This window comes from Mus musculus, chromosome 11, assembly GCF_000001635.26.
Source record: "Mus musculus strain C57BL/6J chromosome 11, GRCm38.p6 C57BL/6J".
NCBI lineage: Eukaryota > Metazoa > Chordata > Mammalia > Rodentia > Muridae > Mus > Mus musculus.
In genome coordinates this window covers 95,026,119-95,047,690 of record NC_000077.6, presented here as the reverse complement: position 1 = coordinate 95,047,690, position 21,572 = coordinate 95,026,119, and the positions used below count along the sequence as shown (strand labels likewise).

The window sequence follows — 21,572 nt, the reverse complement described above, 5'->3', positions numbered from 1 at the left end:
AGAGGGGAAAAACCATGCCAATTGCTATGCGTTGTTTGTGTTTATAATAACTATGAAGAGCTCGCCATGTAACAGGTGCCACTCGGAGCAGTCCCCCCATGCTAACCACCATTTAATCCTGTCCAATTGCCCTTGAGGTAGGAAATTAGCATTCCCAGATTACAGACAATAACAGAGAGGTTGAGTAACTCGTTCAAGGCCACTCAGCCAGTGTGAATAGCAACGCTGGGCATGAGCTCAAGTAGCCCAACTTCCCAACGCATGCTTTTGGCCATGGCTATACTGTAAAATAACTGCAAATAGTCTCTACAGAGCACATGAAAGAACTAGAGAGAGATGAAATTACTATACTAGCCCACAGTCACACAACTTATCAGGAACAGAGTTGGCACGCAAGTCTAAATGTGTGTGTGTGTCACAAACTCAGACATCAGGCTGCCTACCAGATCTAAACCTGCCCCTGTGGCCAAATCTTTGTCTAAGACCTGCTGGTGTCCATGAGTACTGCGGGGGCTTTTTAACTCTTTGACTGCCCCCTAGTGGCTGTAGGTCAAATGACAGGAACATGGGCTGGGCAGAGACTGAGAAAATGGCCAAATGTGGGGTCTCAGCAGGCTAACCCAGCACTTGTCTCTCCTCTGCAGTTCTCTGTGGACATTGACTCAGAGCTGGTGGAGGAGCTGCCGGCTGAGATTGAGCTGTGGTTGGTGCTTGTGGCCGTGGGTGCTGGGTTGCTGCTGCTGGGGCTCATCATCCTCCTCTTGTGGAAGGTAGAACCTCCCAGCCTACTGGGGCTTCCCACTTCAGACCCGCCAGTGCCAGCACTGCTCACCCAACCTCCCTCCATCCCGTGGCTCTGCATCCCATTCCTCATCTCCATCCCAGATACTCCCTGCCCCTCCCCATAGCTTCCAGTCCCACCCATGCCCCAGGGAGCTGCAGGCTGCAAAGGGGAATAGGGGCTCTGGTATCTGGCTATCCAGGAAGCTGGGCTCAGGACTTAGCTTTCCAGGTTCCTCAGTTCTAAGCCCCAGCTCCCCAAGTGCTGATGGCCAGGTCTACCAGCAACCCTGATGGCCACCCCCACCTCCTCCCTCCAGTGCGGCTTCTTCAAGCGAGCCCGCACTCGTGCCCTGTATGAAGCTAAGAGGCAGAAGGCTGAGATGAAGAGCCAGCCGTCAGAGACAGAAAGGCTGACCGACGACTACTGAGGGGTCAGCCCCCCTGCCCCGGCCCACCCGGGTAACATGGCCTATGAATCTCCTCTCCAAATCCCCAGCTGCCTGGGGCCTCTGATTCTGTCCTGTCTGCTCCTCTTGCCTTGGGGTCTGCTTGGATCTCAACTTGTCTACCACCCCAAAGTGCAGGCCATTCTGGTTTTCCCCCGTGCCCCCACATCCACCTGGCTCTCAGGAGCTTAAAATCCCAAGAGTATGCTGGGAAATCCTCCCAATGAGCGTGCTGCTTTCTGGAGGACTGGAAAAGAGAAATAGTCAAGGCTAGACCCTGTCTCTGTCTGATCACCAGGCATGGCCACAGTTACTCTAAGTCCTCTCTCCTCCCACAAGCAAGGAGGGGGCCAAGGGAGGCCAATCTCTTTTGTCTTGAGTCCCACCATCTCCCTAGGATAACTGTCTTACCCACTTCTAGTACTGGCCATTGAGACCACCGCATCTTCCTGGTCCACAATCTCTGCAGCCGCTTAGTCTCCACTGCCTCTGCTCTCCTCTGTGTCTTCCTCAGCCCTTCCTTCCTCTGGGCCTGGGGTGGGGATGTTCATCTGCCCATTTCATACTGAAGTTGGGATGTTGGAGTTATGGCCTGCTGTAAGGACCATAGGGGTGGGGGCGGTGGAGGTGGGGGGTGCAGACCTTCTCCTGCTTGAATTCTGGATACTGACACAATTTCTCTTCTGCCTAAACCCCAGTGTGACTTCTTTAAGCCGACCCGCTACTACCGGATTATGCCCAAGTACCATGCAGTGCGTATCCGGGAGGAGGACCGCTACCCACCTCCAGGGAGCACGCTACCCACCAAGAAGCACTGGGTCACCAGCTGGCAGATTCGGGACCGATACTACTGATGCCCTCCCCGACAAACCTTCCGGCGCTCCCTTCCTTCCTATTTATCATAAATTATGACTCCGACAGTCCAAAGGGGGCCACGCCCTTGGCTGGCACCAGCAGGCTCAGGCATCTATCCCTCTTCAGTGCAGGCATGTTTTCTGGGGCCCTGGAATCTCCTTCAAGACCTTGCAATGCTGAGCCCAGCACAGCCCTTGCACAGTGGACACACACACAGGGCCTACTGCTAATGGCCTGCTCTGATATATCATGGAGGGTGCCGTATCCAAGTCTCTGTCTGTGCCAAAACCAAGCCAAAGCGCCTCTACTGGGAGACAGGAGGAAAAGGTCCCTGATGTGGGGACACGGCTCCTCCACACTGAATCCCCCTTGAGCCATTGTCAATGGATGGAGTTTACTGTCCAGAATAAAACTACTGATGCGGAGGAGACAGTCAGGCTCAGCTGCAATTCCTGCCAGGCACTGGAGCGCAGGGCTACACTAAAGGCTACCCAGGGGATGTTCTTACGACCTGCGTGCTCAGACGCAAGAGCAATGAACTAGAAAGCAGGTCGCCGGAATGGGCTTTATGGGTGCATCTCTAAAATCGTGGCTACAGAGAGAGCTGGCAAGAAACGCAGCCCGAAGGAACAAAGAGAGACCGTGGGCAGCCTGGACGCACACACTGTGCTGGGACTGACCTGGAGCATGGCGGCATCCTTCAGAGAGCAGGGTCCTGGCGCAGCAGACATTGGTAGGATGAAGAGGAGAGACTTCTGATCCATCCTGACCACCTCAGCCTGGGCAAGGCCTGGAGATCCCCACGAGACCACGTGGGGTGTGATACTTGAATGTAGCATGGCAGGGGAGGGCCCAGCCCCTGCCCCAGTTGGCCAGACTTAACTCTGCTCCCTTGACCACAGAGATGAGATTCTGAGCTGCCTGTGGCTTTCTTCCCCTCCCCCAGGGGCTGCATCCCCATTCTAGCAGTGGAGGCTGATTTCCCAGGTCCTCTCCCCATCCCGGTCCACAGGCAGGCCCACTCCCCAGCTCTGTCCCCTCCACCCCACGGTACTATAACAACTTCCCCGATCCTGTGCCTTCTTTGTATATGGGCTTCTCACTAAAATAAATAAACTGTTCCCAGTTTGTACTGCTGTGTCTGCTCCTACCTGCCCCCGCCCCAACGCCCCTCGTCCTGACCAATCTCCGTTCAGTCTGGAGGGGTAATACCCTTCCCTAGCTGGTCCCTTGGCGATGGACCTAGCACCCCACAGCAAGCCACACATGAGAGATTTTGATTCAAGCACAGAGTTCACGGAAATCCAGTTTTAGGGAGAGCGCCATACATGGGGGAGTGCTTTCTTTACCTGTCAGAGTTGTGGCCTGTTCCTGCTGGGTTCATTCTAACATCAAACGCTCCTGGCCTGGATTTGGGGAGGGAGGGAGGGAGGGAGGGAGGGACGGAGGGAGGGAGGGAGGGAAGGAGGGAGGGAGGGGAGTTGAGAACAGACCTGACGCACCCCCAGCTGATCTCAAATTATGTGGATCAGGATGGTCTTGAACTCATCCTCTCCCGTGATAGGGTATCAGGTTTCTTGAACTCATCCTCTCCCGTGCTAGGTCCATCATCAGGTTTGACCCAAGCTGACTTTAGGAAGGGAGAGAGGGGGCAGGGGGAGGAAGAGAGGTCCCATCCAATTGGCCTGGCCCTTGAAAGTACACCCTCTGTGCTACCCGCCACCTCTAATTGTTAGGCTGGTCGATGTCTAGCGATCCTCCCTCACAGACCTGAAGCCTCTCTGCCAACCTCACTTCCTTTCTTCTGTCTGTCTGCTCTACTACATGCCAGGCTGTGTGTTCAGCACTGCAAATAAAGCAACGACTAGGTCAGACACAACCCGTGTCCTCCTTAAACTAAAGTCCAGTGGGGAAGACCCACGAATCAGCAGTTAGCCCACTTTGTGAGAAGCTCTCATGTCATCCTAAGATCAGGAGAGGCACGTAGGGAGCCCAGCCCAGCCCAGGAGCTCAGCAAAAGGACATGGCTAAGCAGCCAAGACCTGAAGAATAGGTACAGGAGGTTGAGAAGAACGATCCAGAACCCCACCCCCACCCCACCACCTCTCCAAGTAAAAAGAGATAGCATTGTCAGTGGTTTAAAGATTAGAGGCTGGGGCAAGGCGGCAGGTAGATGGAGTTGGGAGTTGTTGAGCCTGGCAATCTGAAAAGATGAAGCTAAGGAATGGAGCCAAAGTGGATACTGGGATAACTGGAAAGGCTCCAGTAAGAGGTGGAAAGGTGGACCAGGAGAAATGGCTCAGCAGTTAAGAGTACTTACTGTGTGTGCTTTTGCACAGGCCCTGGGCTGCGTTCCCAGCATCTACACCAGCTTCGTAACCGCCTGTAACTCCAATTCCAGGCAAGCAGATGCCCTCCAGCCCCACAGACACCTATGTGCTGTGGTATGCAAAAACTCACTTGGGTGCACACACATACAGATTATAAATAGATCCTTTAAAAAATTTTTTTTGGGTTTTTTTTTGTTTTGTTTTTTGTTTTTTTTTTTAAAGACAGGGTTTCTCTGTGTAGCCCTGGCTGTCCTGGAACTCATTCTGTAGACCAGACTGGCCTTAGACTCTGAGATCCTCCTGCCTCTGCCTGGGATTAAAGGTATACACCGATACTTTTTTTTTTTTCAAGTGAAAAGGCTCTGTGTGTTGGAACCAACCAGGCCAGATTTGTAGTTGAGAATGCTTGCTAATTCTGTTTTCCTGCCTATAAAATGGAGGAAACGATATAATAATCCAGCAAGCAGTGCCTGGCCCACAGCATTACGCTTTCCAAGGTGAACTCTTGTTTTGTGTTGGCTACAGTTAAACTGTTATAACTTGCAGTGTGTGTGTGTGTGGGGTGGGGGGGTTGAGGATCAAACCCATAGTCTTGCATATTCTAGGAAAACACTCTATTACTGAGTTACTACCAGCTCAAACCCACCTTCTCTACCTTTTGGAGAAAAGATCTTACTAAATTACCCAGGCTGGACTTAAACTCACACTGCCTCAGGTGGGCCTTGGACAGATCTCCTCCTGCCTCAGCCTCCAAGAGGAGCACCAGGACTTCCTAAAGGCCAAACCTCAATCCTGTCTGTGCTTCACAGGGCCATAGTAAAGGCCGGGAAACCACTGGATAATCAATAGTAATGAACCTAGGAAGGCCCAGAGAGTGGGGCACATACCAAGTTTTACCAAAAGAGGGCGCATGACATTTCTCAGGGAAGAGGCAGGGAACTGCTAGGAAGACTGGGCTGGGCTCCCAAGCCGCTAACCACTAAGATGCCTTAGCTCCTGGGGACTCGCAATAAGGAAGCCAGCGGCACAGACAGTTGCTCGTCTCGGGTTAGGTGCACAGAAGGTTACCTTCTTAGGTGGTTGTGCAAGACGCGCAAGGTTTTATGCTCAGTCAAATGAGCGAGGTAATAATAAAATGGAACTTAACTAAAATTAGCACTGACCATAGCTCCTGCTCCCGCCTCTGCCAGTCCTAAGGGGGTTTGGCTCTGGCTGTTTTTGTTGTTGTTTTCCAAGTACCAGAGATCAATACAGGGCTTCATGCATACTGAGCAAGTGCCATGCCTTCTGAGCTACATTCCCACCCTGATATCGGATCTTTTTCGAAAGAGAGAGAGAGAGAGAGAGAGAGACCTTTTCTTGGGCTTTTTGGATATTTATGGAAGTCAGCGGGTTGCACGCATATAGGATAGCTTAGTATAAGCTCGCATACTGGTTTCGGATTTTGCAAGTGTTCATTCTGGGTCCATCATAGGAGTGAGAAACCACTGTGAGCCCCTATAGCAGAGCAGGTAAGCAGGTTGTCAGGTCAAACAGGTGCCTTTAGGAAAGGGACAGGGCAGGGAAGGGAGGTTTTAAAGAAGGAGACAGGGGAAAGAACCAGGGAAAGTAGAACGTCAAACGAAGGGTTAGCGGGACTCTGGGGAAGAAAGGGTTAACTCGGGGCTGGCCCCCAAGAAGTGTAGTTGGCGACAGGAGGCGGGACTTGAGCACAGCCCAGGAAAACAACAGGCCGTCTCCAGCACCTTCACGGTTAAGGAGGTGGGCCTCGAGGAGAGCCACGTGTCGAAGCGCAAGGCTATTGGTTCTCCCAGAGTTGTTTGTGCGCGCCCATTGGCGACGTCGGGGCGCCGGGACAAGCCGATTGGCTAGGCGTTGGAGGCATCGCCAGGGCAAGGGTAGGGAGGAGGCGGCCGAAGCCCGTCTCCCGGCTAAGCTGGGCCGAGCTGACGGCCGGTGCCAGCGCCTCCAGCCCCGGGACAGCAGCGAGATCCAAGCCCGAGCCGCAGGCGCCGTCGCCATGCGCTGGGTCCGGGCGCTGTTGAAGAATGCGTCCCTGGCAGGGGCACCCAAGTACATCGAGCACTTCAGCAAGTTCTCCCCGTCCCCGTTGTCCATGAAGCAGTTTCTAGACTTCGGTACGGAGTCGGCGTAGGCGGGCACCGGGGGCTGTGGGCGCGGGGAAGGAGACCCTGGCAATGAGAGGTTAACATCGGAGGAAGAGGTCCTGGGTGGTAGGAGGGTTGGCTTGGAAGAGTATGGACAGGAATGGGTAAACGGCGAGGCCAACCTGGCTGCCCACAAAGAGTTAAGAGTGCCCCCTTCACAGTTAACTAAGAATGGGGGCGCGGAGAAAGCGTTGCGAGGGATCGTGGAGAGTAAGAGACAGTGAGGGCATAGGACCCTATCCAGACATGATAGAGTTAGTGGGAGATCCCGGCCACTGAGAGTGGGCAGCCAAGAGTAAACAGGAGACGTGCTGTTGGAGTGCTAAGGAGATTCAGCCATCTGGAAGACCTGTGCTGTGCACGAAGGGCGGGGTACTTCTGAACAGAGCAAGGGAGAAAAGCCAGGGCAGGTGGGAAGGGGGCCCCTTGAAGTAGGAGGTGCTAACAGGGGAACTCCCCTGACTGGTGAGCCTCCACCCACTGCAGCTGCCCACTGGGCAAGGACACTTGAAGATCAAATCTGTTCTGACCTGGCAGCGGTTCCTAGCTGGGCAGAGCCCAACTTACCATGAGGTAGTCAGGTGGCTTTCACCCTCCTATGGCTACCCCTGGGTTTCTGAAGATCACCCACTCGGTGTTCTGAGGGTGGAGGTGGCTTTGGGGCAGGAGAAAGCTTTGCGGAGTGGAGGATGGAGACGTTGTGTGGCCCCCATCTGTCTGCAAGGTATTCCCTGGTGCCAGCTGGTGTAGGGAGTGGACCCAGGTCTCTCAAGAGTTGGCTGTGTCACAGGCAGGAGGACAGGAAGATGGCCGACAGGACTTGGGCACCTGTTTTCCAGGATATGCCTTGTTACTCCCTGTTCAGTTGGAGTTGTGAGCTTTGCTTGTGTAGGAAATCCTCCAGGGCCCACTCCAAGTCCCCGCCAAATGAATGCCACAGCTAGAAGGGACTTGGCCGTAGTTCGGTCCACCTATCTGGGGAAAACTGCTGATGATATACAGTAAGTTACAGAAGCATCGCCTGCTGTTGATCCTAGGTCTCCTGTCTCTAGCTGACACAGCTCATTCCTCTACTGCCTGTTAATCTTGACCCTGGACCAAGGTCCCCATTTGCCTCACAGATGGTCATTAACATGGCCAATTCTACATTGGCATTCATCTGTCTCCTCAGCCTAGATGAGATGGCCTGCCTCAGGGATAATGCTGAGTTCCTACAGTCCTGGGAACCTAGTCCTAGCACCCCATGGAGAAAAGGATTTCTTAGGTGCCTCTGCACCCTGGGCTAGCCCCCTGTGATGAGTGCCCACCTAGAGAGATGGAAAGGAAAGTGAGGTGAATCACGCCAGAACAGTTCAGAGTCAGCCCCGGGAACATCTTGTTTCCCTGGTTAACAAACAGGGTTTTCACTGAGGGTCAGTGGGTGATACACTCTGTTCCTAAATTGACATCCACGTGGTAGGATGTCTGGGGAAAACTCAAGCATCGCAAGGCTAGGAGGGCTACCTTGCTGTGTGCCACAGATAGGTCCCATGGTCATTTCAGCCTGCCCAGTTTCCACATGGGTGACTGTCCCCATGGTTTGCAGCTATTGATTGACCGACCCCTCTGTCATCCTCAGGATCCAGCAATGCCTGCGAGAAGACGTCATTCACTTTCCTCCGGCAGGAGCTGCCCGTTCGCCTGGCCAACATCATGAAAGAGATCAACCTGCTTCCTGACCGAGTGCTGGGCACCCCATCGGTGCAGCTGGTGCAGAGCTGGTGAGGTCCCCCTCACATGCCACCACCCCTCCATCCTCACCGTGTTCCTCTGTTCTTGTGTCAGAAGCTAGGACAGAGGCAAGGCACAGGGGCCCCAAGAGGCTGGAGAGTTAGCCAGGATTTCTTGGACTCCTCAGCCTGAGCAGGGTCAAAGGTCAAGTTCAGTCTGTTTCTCACCATCCCACTTTCCCTGGGGACTTAGTGTCCATTCAAGAAAGCGTAGCTTTCAAAGTCAAGAGCAGAAGTCATGCTGACATCAGCAGTAACCCTTGGCCTGCTCAGTAACTTGGGAAAACAAGAAGAAGAAAAAAAAAAAAGGTGAAGATTCAGTTATCCCGGTGGCAAATCTAACTTGTCTTGAATGTTGAAGAAACACTCAGTTAAATACAGACAATACAGTCCCTTCCCAAAGAGTTCAGAGGGCAAGGATCAAAAGTTCATTACAGGTAGCTGTAGGGACATTGCTGAGTGACTGGAGGCCAGATAGCCTCACATGAAACAAACAAAGGTGTGTCTGTCACTGGGCACGTCCCTGGCTGATCATCAAGAGACTTTTGTGACAACTGGGCAGCAACCTAGTCATCAGGATTTGCAACATGGGTTGACTGAGGATTCTCTGGGGCTTGGGAGGATCATACCTGTGGTCCCAGCACTGTCCTGTGGCTAAGCGGGTGGCAGCAGCTAACTGTGCGGCTCGGGGATAAAAGCTGCCTTTGCCCTGAGCTGTTGTTCCTCTGCAGCTGAGACAATAGATCTAGGCAGCACTGGTGGTACGGGCCTAGTAATCGCAGCTCAGAGGCTGAGGGTGGACAATCGCGACTGTAAGGCCAGCCTGAGGAACTTAGGGAGACCCTGTCTCAAAACGAACAAAGGGCTGGCTGTAGCTCAGCGGGAAAGCACTTGCCTGGTATAGATGAGGCCCTGTGTTCAAGTCTCAATATCACACACACAGACAAACACCAAGACAGCAGCAGCTTCCCACAAGGAGCCCAAGGCGTTCCTGGGAGACTGCCAAGACAGGCTAAACAAAATGCAATACAAACATGTGGAGGAGTCACGATCATGGAAGGTTCGATTTTTCTTTTTAAATGAAAGACGTCATTGATTATGACGTCTCCCACTTACAGAAGGGTAAAATGTTCTTTTGACACCTGGAAAGCACAAAAGTGTAGATAGAACATGTCTACCATTACTCTCCTTCACACCAGCCCCTGCTAGAATGTCCTGCGGTTTTCCGATGCCCTTCCAGCATTGAGTCTGTGCGTGGATATGTCTCTCCCTGGTTTATTCTAGAGAGACGGGCTCCGGTAAGGGATAGCATTGTACACACCAGGCCAGGTGCGTTGTAGGTATGCAGTGCATGCTAACTGACGTCATGAGGAAAACTGAGCAGGGTGGAGACAATTCCAGTCTTCTTGGTGGTTGGCAGGTTGAAGCAGGAGGATCATGAGTTCAAGTGTTCAAGACCAGCCTAGGCACTGTAGTGAAACATGTTTGAAGCCAAAACACGTGGGAAAAGGAAAAGTACACACGGAAGGACTTGGATACTCAGAGCTAGACAGGAGGGGCTCTGAATAGACCCAAGAAGGTGATGGGTGGGTGGAGGGCAGGGTTTGAATTTCAGGTGGCCCAACTAAGTTACCTGTCATTGAGCCCTCACTAGGACGTCCAAGACCTCTGAGCCAGTCTCGTGTCTTCCCACAGGGTGGCGGGGCTGTGGGGAGGAACCAGAAGGTACCATCTGTTCTCCCAGCCCTCCTCCAGTCTGTCCGGCTGACTGGAGTGGCTGACTAACCAGCTGGTCCCTGACTTCACGACAAGATCTCCCCTCCCAAGAAACTGTTTTCTGAGGCAGCCAGGAAGGTTGACAAATGGAGGACCAGAGGAGGGCAAGGGTTTGTTGAACAGGGAGGCATAGCTTGAATTATTTTCCCCTCAAAGCTTGGAAGGAATGCCAGGGCACAGCAGGGAGGGGTAGAGTCAGAGAAAACACTTCTTGCAGCGCAGGATTCAGCATGCAGGAGGGCATTGCCAAGGGGTGGTCGGTCATCCTGGTACACTAAAGAGAGACGCTGAGGGGGGTTGCAGAGCCAGTGGGCCGCAGCCACAGCAAGAGAAGCTAACATGGCAGAACAGGAAGGACTTGCTCTCTATGAGAGAGTGGAGTTTTTCTTCTAGGATAAACTCAAGGGGGCTGAGATGGTGGAGCGACGGAGGTGGGCAAGGCCTTCACAAGAAGAAGAGGAACAAGGCCTGACTTCACAGAGAGCCTGGGAAGAGGTCCTCTAGCCTGAGTCTGATGACTTAGAGAGCAGACCCTGCCCTTGGGGATGTGGAGAGGGAGGGAGCTGTTGGCAGCCCAGTAGTTACTACACAGTCATAGTTAATGGAGAGCGCTCGAGGCCTGGGCTGACACTCAACATGATAACTTCCCAGTTCAGAATAAACTGGATCAACTCTTAGCCTGTTCAGGCTTGGAGGAATGGGGCCATATTTGGGGGGGTTACCAGAAGGTGGGGCTGCCCCCTAGGCTTAGCAACAGCATGTGTGACCTATGTGACGGTAGAGTCTTGATAGGTACCCTACACTACAGGACAGTAGGGCTTTCCTGGGCTCAGCTTCATGGGCTGTATAGTGGAGTCCCATGCTGTATCTCAGGGTCCTGTGCTACTGAAAATGTAAAGCACACTGTCTCTGTTAGGGTTACCCTTGCTGTGACCGGGGCCACAAGCACGGCGAGGAAAGGGTTTATGCAGTGTGTACTTCCACATCATAGCCCATCACTGAAGAAATCAGTACTGGATTGCTTCCTGGGGCTTGCGCAGCTTGCTCTCTTACAGGACCCAGGACCACTAATCCAGGGATGGCACCACCCAAATGGGCTAGGCCTTCCTGCATCAACCACTAATTAAGAAAATGCTCTACAGATTCCCTACAGCCCAGTGTTCCGGAGGCATTTTCTCACTTGAGGCTCCCTCCTCTTGTCCCTCGTTTGCGTCAAACTGACACAAAACTAGCCAGCACACACATCTAGAACAGTACCGGCCACAGTCCTATGCTCCTGGGCAGCTGTACCCGCAAGTCAAAGGTGACACAATTATGTCAGAGGTCTCAGAGGCAACACAGCAATGAGAACACAGGGTAGACACCCCCGCCCCAAGACTAACACACCTGAGGGCTCGTGGAGTATCAGGCTCCCCTCTGTTTGCTAACTCAGATGGTCCTGTAATCTGGATGGCATCCCCTAGCGAGTCTCCTCCTCATCTCCAGATGAGAGACGGAGGCTCAAGAAGTGGGGCATCTTGGCTAAGGTTGGTTAGGGAGTCCTGGTGGGTCTGGGACTCAGATTCAGGCCCATGGGTTCTGGAGGCTGCATTTGAGGGACAGGAAAGTTTGGTATGGGGTCATGTCACAGGGCAATGATTTCCACGTTCCCATGCAAGCCTGGGGGTAAGTAGGGCTCACCTACAGAGTGGAATGTCTCCTAGTGATGCCAGGGTGCACAGGGGTATCCAGTGGACCCTCTCGGGAGGAAGACCACCCGAAGAGGCGTGGATAGGCAGAGGGTGCTTCCCCAAACACAGCCAGTGAGCCACTGCTGTCGCTGGGTTTTGTAGAGTTGTAAGGGGTGTGTGGGAGCGGATGATTCGGTGGGTATGTATGTATGTGTGTGAGAGTGGACATCCTTCTCCCTGGCTTGTCCACAGGGTATGGTATGTGGACCCCAAGCCCTGCCTGTGAAGAGTCCCACTCCCATCCCACAAAAGCCAGCAAGCCCTTGTCTTGAGCAGAATGAGGGGCAGAAGGTCCATAGACAAGAGGTGGAGCCTGCATTAAACTAGCCGGTTCCTCAGTACACCAGCACACCTGACCCAGTAGTCTCCCTTGGAGTGATCCCCAAGGCGATTTTAAAGCTAAGCCCTACCCAACCTTGAGCCCCGAGCTTCCGGCTGTGAAGTGCATTTTGCAGTTGGGCTGGAGCATCCCAGTGGCCTTCAGTGAACAGCCAGTGTCCAAACCCAAGCCCACTGCCCATTCACAGAGTGACTCCAGATGGGGGCTACCTCTGCCCTCGCCCTTTGTGTGAGTAGCCACCTTCCTCCCTCCCAGGACTGCGGTCTGGTTCACACTGTTGTCCGTGGGCGGCAGCTGTTGATGCTGCTACACACCCACAGACGCACACTCTTTCCATTTACACACTTATTCCCGTGGCTCAGCCATCTCTCTGCTCCCACACAGTGCCTGCAGGTGGCTGCGTGCCCTCCTCCCTCTTCTAGTTCTACTACCCGCCTCTCCCCTCGGGCCTGCATTCCACTCCCTGGAGGGTATGGGCTAGGGAGTGGGTGTGTGTCTCTGTTATACCGGGGCATTGGAGACACTAGATTTTACCAAGAAGGAGGGGGGTAGATTAGACTCTAGGCTGCCTCCTCTCAACTTGGACTCATACTGTGCCTTAACCTCTCCCTGGCTCTGGAGAGGGGCTACCCAAGGGTCAGCATAACCCTACCTCAGTGTCTCTCTCTCTCTGGAGGATCTAGTTGTATCCCAATCCCAGGGTGACATGGAAGGCCAGGCCCACGGGCACCTTAGGGCTTGCTACCAAGGGCCCTGAGCAGAAGCAGCCTCCCCTGTTCTTCCCTGGAGAATCAGGAGCACCCAGCATTTTTTCCCTATGGAAAATGGCCCCTTGAGGGACAGGCAGGGATGTCAGTCTCCAGTATCCCCCCACAGCAACCCAGACAGTTTTGACTTTTGTCAAAGGATCCAGGTGGCCCTTGTTCCACGGCAGTGGCCATGTCACCAGTTCTATGTCTTCTCCTGAAAGTTCACTCTACAGCCCTGCCCGGCCTTGGAAGCTAGGACCCTGCCTGTTTATACCTCTGGGCGTGCACAGAGCATCCTACTCCTGAGAACCTTTCCTAGTTGAAGAGGAGAGCTGCCCCTCCCACCAGGCCTAGAGGTGGAACAGTCACGGCTCACCCACGGCTCACCCACGGCTCACCCACATCCACCACCTCTGGGCAAGCACAGAGCCTACTGCTTCTGGCCTTTTGGGGCCCTGCCCCCCACCCCCGTGGATCTTGAGGAGGAGTCATGTGGCCCACCCTCCAACTGCTCTGTCCTTTCCTCTCCCCCGCCCCCCCATACACATTCACACTTGTAGCTTCTCTCCCAAGTCCCCTCTCCCTCAAAGTCCCCTCACCTACTAGTGATCAAAGGCCCTGTGTGGGCCTCTGAGCCCAGATAGGCAGCAGTGATGAGGGCACAGAAGTAGCTCAGTGAACGCCAGCTGCCATGCCTGTCTAAGGAGACTAAGGTCTTCCTGATGCAGGTATCTGGGCAGGGGTGAAGGGAGACTGTCAGGAAGCTGGCCTCTTCATTTATCCCATCCACAGCGACCCCCGTAGATATTGTGTTAGGTTCTGGTTGGGACGAAGAGGAAGGAGCCCCAGACCAAGCCTGCTCCTGCTCCCGGCGGCGCCGAATAGCCTAAGGCGCGGCAGTAGTGGAGCTGAGTGGGTGTGCTCAGCTGGAGACAGGTTTTGAGTGGCCATCGGTCAAGCGCATTCACTGCGCAGTGAGAGATAAGGATAAGAACTCCCACCTTTCCTAGTGAGAAAACAAGCCCAGAGAAGTGCCGCAGCTAATCCAGGGCCACACTGGAACCCAGCGGCACCAGCAAAGAGCAGTTGTGGGGTGCAAAGAGCAGGGCATTCTACACAGAAAGGGAGGCCGGGGTGAGATCCAGAGCAACGGCAGCCCTGTTGGTGGCAGGAGCCCTGGAGCTCCACAAGGCTCGGCTGTACTCCCACCCAGTGGGGACACTGCTGCGGGGCCCATTCCTTCCTCTCCTCTCAGAGCTCTGGGTGATTTCGAATAGGTCCTAACCTAGTGTCTCCACTAGAGACTCAGGGGCTCCCCATGACAGGACTCCAGGTAGCCCTCCCAGCCCTCAGACCAGAAGTGTTTCTGCCCTAGGCTCACAGTTCACATTTCCAGAATAAGACTCAGGCTGGAGCATGCCTGGAGGGGAAGCTAAGGTCGTGGCTCAGTCAGGCAAGGGGACAGTGACATTAGATTGGCACCATCTACTGCCTCAGGCAGCCCTACCTCACGTGCAGAAGCTCAGGGCTCAACTCCCCCCCCACCCCCGTTCTTTATTCATTAACCTTTCCTAATTGGAGAGGAGGCCTGCCCCACCCACCAGGCCTAGAGGTGGTACGGACAGCAGGGCTCACCCACACCCTCCCTGCTCATTGGCTTCAAAGAGCAGAATGAGCCTCCCTGGTCCTCCCTGAGGACAGAGCTAACCACACCTACTCACCTTTTAAACCGAGGGTTCCCGAGGCAGGTTCCAGATCACTCTGGGAAGAGGTTCTGTGTCAGCAGCTAGCCTGCTGGCAGCACCCGTTGTCCACTAGAAGCCTCAGCCCCCTATGGAGATACCAGGATCTTTGTCAATAAAGGGGCTCAGCGAGGCAGGTAGATGTCTGAGCCCTCTGTTACTGTAGGACACTTGGGCCTCAGACCCCTGTTCTCTCCAGCCTCTAGAGAGGGGGTGATTTCTGGACCCTCCCAAGGTTGCTGCTAATCGGGTTCTGGAGCAAAGACATGCACTGTTAAGGGAACTGACAAATTCAAGGTTTTCTTGGACAACTTACTAGGTTGTCAGGGAGACCCGGAGCGGATAGAATGGGGTGTTGATTGTCAGCCTGTTCAGCTCTGTGCGCCACCTACCATAGCATCTGAGGGGTGAGAGGGAACATTGTGTAGTCTCAGCTGGGCTTATGAACTTCTCTGCTTTCACACAGGTATGTCCAGAGTCTGCTGGACATCATGGAATTCCTGGACAAAGACCCCGAGGACCACCGGACTCTAAGCCAGTGAGTGAGCACCCTCTTTAGGGACAAGAAGGCAGGTGCAGGCAAGGACATCTTGGTCAGGGCCACAAGGATGGAATGCCAGCTGGGTACAGGGAAAGGCCCTGCCTTCAGGGATGTGCCAAGAAAGGGGGGAGACAGGCTACTTCTGGGAAAACCAGGTCTGCTGCGAGAGACGAGAATGCTAATTATCAGTATAGCAAGAGGATGTGGGGGAGCCCTGCCCCCAGAACAAACCTTCAGAGAAACCGAGAACTTTAGCTGTAAACAGGAAGATGGATGGAGAGCTGGGACAGTAGTGGTGGGCTTCCAGTGGGTGAGCTTCCGTGTGTCTGTGGGTCTGGGGAGGAGAAAATGAAGGAACTGATAGGCCATTGGGAATAATGGAGAGCCAGGGTGTCCCCAAACCTGAGACTGGGTAGAGGCAAGTGTCTGCCTTCTCTGAAGGTTCACAGATGCCCTGGTCACCATCCGGAACCGGCACAATGACGTGGTGCCCACCATGGCACAGGGAGTGCTGGAGTACAAGGACACCTATGGAGATGACCCCGTCTCCAACCAGAACATCCAGTACTTCCTGGACCGCTTCTACCTCAGCCGCATCTCCATCCGAATGCTAATCAATCAACACAGTGAGTCCTGCCTGGCTGCTTCGGAGAGGGCAAGGGGCCCGGCAGGGCACGCCAAGAAGGGCACCGCCCCCACAAGAAAGCAGGCTCCCCACTTCAGCCTCTGGGCTCAGAGGCCTGAGTGGCATTTGGGAACTGAAGAGTGTGGCTTAAGTCATGTGTCTATAACCCTAGCACGTGGGCAGCTGAGGCAGGAAAATAGTATATGTTTGAGGCCAACCTCAAAAAAATTAAGTAAATAGAAAATTTAAAAAGTAATTGGTTCCCAAAGTAAAGTAAAAAGTGCAACACTGAGGTGAAATTCTGTTGTTGTAAATATTTGTAAATGTCAAACATGCTACGTGTTCTGAAACAATTATATTTATTTATTTATGCACATGTGCACATGTTGTGGGCAGAGGACATCCTGCAGTTTACGCTCTCTTTTCATCATCTGGGCCTTGGGGATTGAACTCAAGTTGTCAGGCTAGGCTGCAAGCACCTTTACGCACTGAGCCACCTTGTGAGCCATTTACACATGCTGTCCCCCACCCACCCATACCCACACCCAACACATTAAGAACTCCATTGTATTCAAAAACGGTTTATCATTTACCCTTTCCTGTCCAGAGTTTTCTATGCTGGTTGACAAAGCAGAGCTAAGTTAAGTGAGTTCTTTATGTTCTAAGAAAAGCAAGCTGATGGAAGTTATCTTACAGTATTGTGTGAAGATATGAAAGCAAAGCGTACCTTTAAAGCTGGGCTTGGTGATGCACAGTACTTGGGAGACAGAAGCAGGCGGATTTCTGAATTCACAGCCAGCCTGGTCTACAGAGTCAGTTCCAGGACAGCCAGGGCTACACAGAGTAACTCTGTCTTGAAAAAAAAAAAAAAAAGAAAATACATACACACACACACACACACACACACATACATACATACAGATATATACACACACATATACATGTACACACATATATACATGCACACACACATATATACATGCACACATGTATGCATACATGCATATATACATATGTGCACACACAGATACATACATGCATACACACATACATGTATACACACATACATATATACATACATGCACACATGCATACACACATACATATACACATATACATACATAACACACACATATACACACATGTATACACATGTACACATACATACACATATATACATACATATATAATACACATGTATACACACATATACATACACACATATATACATACACATGTATACATGCATACATACATACACACATAAATACACATATACATACACACATATATACATACACATGTATACATGCATACATACATACACACATAAATACACATATACATACACACATATATACATACACATGTATACATGTATACATACATACACACATAAATACACATATACATACACATATACACACATACATACACTTATACATATATACACACATATATATAAACACATACATATATAGATACACACATAATTCATATACTCATACATATATACATATATACAAACATGTATATGTACACACATAAACACATATGCATACATGTATACATGCATATACACATACATACATATATACATGTATACATATACATACACTTAACAGGGTATGATGTGGAGAGGACTATGGAAGGACTGCTGTAAGGTGCAGAAGCTCTGGAAGGCCCAAGCTAGAGGGAAACAAGACTTGGGGGGCATGGTTAGCATGGACCATACAAAGGCCTACAGATGAGGTGAAGAGTGGGGTGTTTAGGAAGAGGGAGAACTAGATCCTGTGAACTTGCCAACCGCGCCCTTCCCTCTGCCCACAGCCCTCATCTTTGATGGCAGCACCAACCCAGCCCACCCCAAACACATTGGCAGCATCGATCCCAACTGCAGCGTGTCTGATGTGGTGAAAGGTGAGCCCCCCCACCATAGGCCTGGCCCACAAAGGAGCTCCAGGGACCCCTCCCAAATAGCCAGGTCAGAAGGTGATCCATTCCCAGCAGATGGGGGGGGGGGGCATGTCAGTTTTCACGTCAGTGCCAAAGGGACTGCTGCTGGGTCAGCCTCCCATAACCTGAGTGGTCCTGTCTCCTCCCAGACGCCTATGACATGGCTAAGCTCCTGTGTGACAAGTATTACATGGCTTCCCCTGACCTGGAGATCCAGGAAGTCAATGGTAAGCAAATGAGTGTGTGTACATGTGTATCTACATGTGTGTGCACATATGATTACACGCGTGTATGTGTATGTGTATGTATATGTGTGTACATGTATGTGTGCATGTACCCAGGCAGGCCAGAGTAGGGGAGCTAGGAGGTCAGACCCCCCTAGAGAGGAGCTGCTCTGTATTACCAATTTGTTGGATAATTGCTCACTATTTGATATACTCAACATGTAAAGAAGACAGGCAAGGCCCCTGTCCTCACAGAGCGTACATTCTTGGTGCTAGGGAGGTTGAGACCTGTGATAGGTGACCACTGACCATGCAAACACACCAGCTAATTTGAAAACCTCACAAATGATAGGAGGGGCAGGGTGTGGGGTAACAGGCCGGAGACTGGAGAGTGATGCGTGATGCCCCCAACCCAAGAACCAGCATCTTCATCGAGAGGTGCTTCCGGTGGTCAGAGCCGGTACCCAGGCCTCCCATGCCTGGAAGGAAGGAAGAAGCAGGGTTGAACTTGGGGCTTCTAAGGGTTACTAGCTGTGGCTGCTCGGAGTGGGTGCAGCCACTTAGCCACCTAGGCTAGGTACAGCTGTGGAGAGAGGGAAGGTCTGCTTTGAAGGTGACCTTGCTGTATGACTCCTGGCCCTGGTCTCCATTCCCACAGCCACCAACGCCAACCAGCCCATTCACATGGTCTATGTCCCTTCCCACCTGTACCACATGCTCTTTGAACTCTTTAAGGTAAGAGGCTACCCTTCTCGGGGGTGGGGGTAGGGGCTGGGCAGGGTCAGCTCTTGGCCCCCAGCTTCAGCAGGTACCTTTGGGGCTGGCTTCTCTCACTGCATCATCCTTCATTCCCTTCCCAGAATGCCATGCGGGCCACTGTGGAAAGCCACGAGTCCAGCCTCACACTCCCCCCCATCAAGATTATGGTGGCCCTCGGTGAAGAAGATCTGTCCATCAAAGTATGTGACCCTTGACTTGGCCATGGGAGGTTACAGGGTGGGGCGGGGGGCAGAGGGAGGAGTGGAGCACATAACCTTGGAGGGTATCTCACATGCCCCCTGGTCTCCCAGATGAGTGACCGAGGCGGGGGTGTCCCCTTGAGGAAGATCGAGAGGCTCTTCAGCTACATGTACTCCACAGCTCCCACACCCCAGCCTGGCACTGGGGGTACCCCGCTGGTGAGATAGACGCCTTCCTCCAGTCCCCTGGCTCCTGCTTTTTAAACTCCCAAGCATATCCCCCTCCCCACAGCCCACCCCATGGCTGTGTGGTGTGACAACAGTCTCCTGTTGTGACTCCAGGGCCTCCTCTCTCTCTACCGTTTGCTAATAGCCCCCTGCCTGCTGATCATCCGCCCATCTGTTTAGCTGTCACTTCTCCTTGGCCCTCTCTCCTCTTTCTCCACCGCATTGCTAATTGCTGTCGCCTCTGTCCCTGCTCCTGTGGAACAGGCAGTCCTAGGCTTAGGGAATAGACTCTAAGGAGCTTTTAACCACCGGCCTGGGTAGAACTCTCCCGCCCAGACCAGCGTCTCTCCATGCATCCTCTGCAGTCCCCCTGCCTCCCACCTACTCCCATCTGCTTCAGAAATGTCCCTTCTCCACCCCTGCTCCAGCGCCCCTGCCTGTCCCCAGTCCAGCATTCCTGGCTCACTTTATGACCTGTGGCTCCTCTGTAGGCTGGCTTTGGGTACGGACTCCCCATTTCCCGCCTCTACGCCAAGTACTTCCAGGGGGACTTGCAGCTTTTCTCTATGGAGGGCTTTGGGACAGATGCTGTCATCTATCTGAAGGTGAGGCCCGCCAGGGGCAAGCTGGCTGCTAACGGGTTTCTACCCATCCCTCATCCTTCCTGACTCCAAACTCAGTTTTGGCTCTCCAAGACTCAGAGGAGCCTTGGCTCCTCAAGCACTGTAACTTTAAACTAATGTGGTAGGCAACTTCAGGGGGTCTAAGGTCTGTGAGTAAGGCCCCTCTTCTGAGAAACCCTAGGCTAGAAGGAAGGGAACCTTACAGGTCTTGAACTTCAGTTGATCCGAGTGTACCTTGGTGATTAATAGGGATCACACAGCAAAGCCTCCCTCCCTCTTGATCCTTTTTGCCCCCCTGATCGTGGAGGGGCCAGCTTCATGGAATGGGCCAGGGCAAGAGACAGAAGGCTGACTCTTTTAGGGGCTTTTCCAGGTCTGGGGTAATGTCTCAGGCTAATGCCTGGTTATGAGGCTGACTCAGACCTGGGTTAGGACTCCAGGGATGGAGACCATCAGGGCCTGGGTGGGAGAGGGTAGTAAGCTGGGGTGTGGGCAAGCAGGAGGTTGATGGCAATGCTCTCTAGGCCCTGTCCACGGACTCAGTGGAGCGCCTGCCTGTCTACAACAAGTCTGCCTGGCGCCACTACCAGACCATCCAGGAGGCCGGCGACTGGTGTGTGCCCAGCACAGAGCCCAAGAACACATCGACGTATCGGGTCAGCTAGGGGCCTTCCCTCCCTGGCACCTGTAGGATGCTGCCACCTCTGAATCCAGCCACCACAGGGACCTTCCCTATCTATCCCCTAGGGTACAAGGGGTGAAACTGGGTCTCCCTGATGGCCAGATCTGTCTTTGTAGAAATCTCAGTGGCCCAACTGTGGTGGTCCCTAAGTGCCAATATGTCTCTGTGGAGAAACCCTAGGGGGTTTCCCTGGAACCCGGTTTCCATAGTGATGCTTGAGGGTTGGGGATGGCTCTCCCTGATGGGGTGGCCCAGAGACACTTCTCCCAAGATCAGAACTGTCTGTTTTCTACTAGAAGCCCTGGTTCCCCCTCACTGCCTGCATAGTCCTGGCCTTCCAAGTGGCTGCTCCGCTTGCCTTATGCCCACACACTGTACAGGCACATTTGGGCTGGGTTCTTTGTCAATGTTAAGAAGGATGGAGTGCCCTCAAGTCTGGAGAGGGACTGGGGGAAGATAGGGTCCACCCTTGACTCTGATCCTGCAGCCTCTATCTCTACTCTGGATGGTATGAAGTTGCAATTGGGAACTTGAGAGTAGGTAGCGATTCTCACCCGGGGCCCACCGAGAGGGCAGGCCTAGGAGTAAGCTGCCCCCAAGGTGATCTTAGCAATGTTTCTGTTTAGCTGCTTCCTAAAGCCTTGCCCACCCAGCATGTCCTCACGTGCACACCTCCCCTGCCCAGTCTACACCCACCCTATGCTGCCTGAGCTTCAGACCCCACCCCACCCCTATGCCCACTATGTGTGCACAAGTGACTCACCCCTAGGACAGCCCTATGTACATAGCCAGTTTTGTAATCTCAGAAGCCCTGCCCTTCCCCTCCACACACAGGGGTTAAAGCCGTGTGCCCTCCCAGTGGCTGGGATGGTGACAGTGACATCCACAGTAAACAGATGAAATGTGACTGCTGCCTGGCTTCCTTGCTCGGGGAGGGGGAGCCCACACATGAAGCACCTGTGAAGACTGGTCCCCTAGGACTAACTGTACTCAGGACCTAGGCCAGCTGAACACGCCACCAGGCAGGGCCGTCCACTCAGGCGTAG

The 21,572-nt window shown here is 53.0% G+C and overlaps 2 protein-coding genes and 2 long non-coding RNA genes across 11 annotated transcripts in view; 2 read left to right on the top strand and 2 right to left on the bottom strand.

The window, feature by feature from the left end:
• The window catches only part of Itga3 (integrin alpha 3), a 32,370-nt gene extending 29,154 nt beyond the window's left edge, over window positions 1-3,216 (top strand). For 2 of the 5 annotated variants that reach the window (NM_013565.3, NM_001306071.1), the window contains 3 exons: window positions 645-770; window positions 1,101-1,242; window positions 1,928-3,216. In NM_013565.3, the coding sequence (NP_038593.1) occupies window positions 645-770; window positions 1,101-1,211 (237 nt within the window). In that variant the 3' untranslated portion in view covers window positions 1,212-1,242; window positions 1,928-3,216. The remainder of the gene's footprint in view (window positions 1-644; window positions 771-1,100; window positions 1,243-1,927) is intronic. The other 3 variants (XM_006532310.4, NM_001306162.1, XM_006532311.4) reach the window with 2 other exon arrangements.
• A 3,103-nt stretch (window positions 3,217-6,319) lies between these two features.
• Pdk2 (pyruvate dehydrogenase kinase, isoenzyme 2) lies at window positions 6,320-21,433 on the top strand. Of its 2 annotated transcripts, none has more exons than NM_133667.2 (11): window positions 6,320-6,552; window positions 8,201-8,342; window positions 15,155-15,226; window positions 15,671-15,855; window positions 17,685-17,774; window positions 17,960-18,037; window positions 18,693-18,769; window positions 18,895-18,993; window positions 19,105-19,212; window positions 19,713-19,826; window positions 20,369-21,433. In NM_133667.2, exons 1-11 carry the CDS (start codon window positions 6,435-6,437, stop codon window positions 20,507-20,509), a joined length of 1,224 nt encoding a protein of 407 aa, NP_598428.2. In that variant the 5' UTR covers window positions 6,320-6,434; the 3' UTR covers window positions 20,510-21,433. The 2 variants fall into 2 exon arrangements, with proteins under 2 accessions (NP_598428.2, NP_001348844.1); NM_001361915.1 differs by lacking the exon at window positions 6,320-6,552 and adding an exon at window positions 6,816-7,155.
• Window positions 9,408-14,934, bottom strand: Gm11513. Of its 3 annotated transcripts, XR_003949596.1 has the most exons (3): window positions 14,668-14,934; window positions 9,985-10,056; window positions 9,408-9,820 (listed from the first exon to the last, which is right to left on the bottom strand). It is a non-coding gene; the product is annotated as a predicted gene 11513 (long non-coding RNA). The 3 variants fall into 3 exon arrangements; XR_003949595.1 differs by having other exon boundaries at window positions 9,408-10,056; XR_003949597.1 differs by lacking the exon at window positions 14,668-14,934 and adding an exon at window positions 13,550-14,033 and having other exon boundaries at window positions 9,408-10,056.
• On the bottom strand, window positions 14,949-16,681 carry LOC115486429. Its single transcript, XR_880156.3, has 3 exons — window positions 16,582-16,681; window positions 15,461-15,563; window positions 14,949-15,088 (listed from the first exon to the last, which is right to left on the bottom strand). It is a non-coding gene; the product is annotated as an uncharacterized LOC115486429 (long non-coding RNA).
• Window positions 21,434-21,572: the final 139 nt, after the last annotated feature.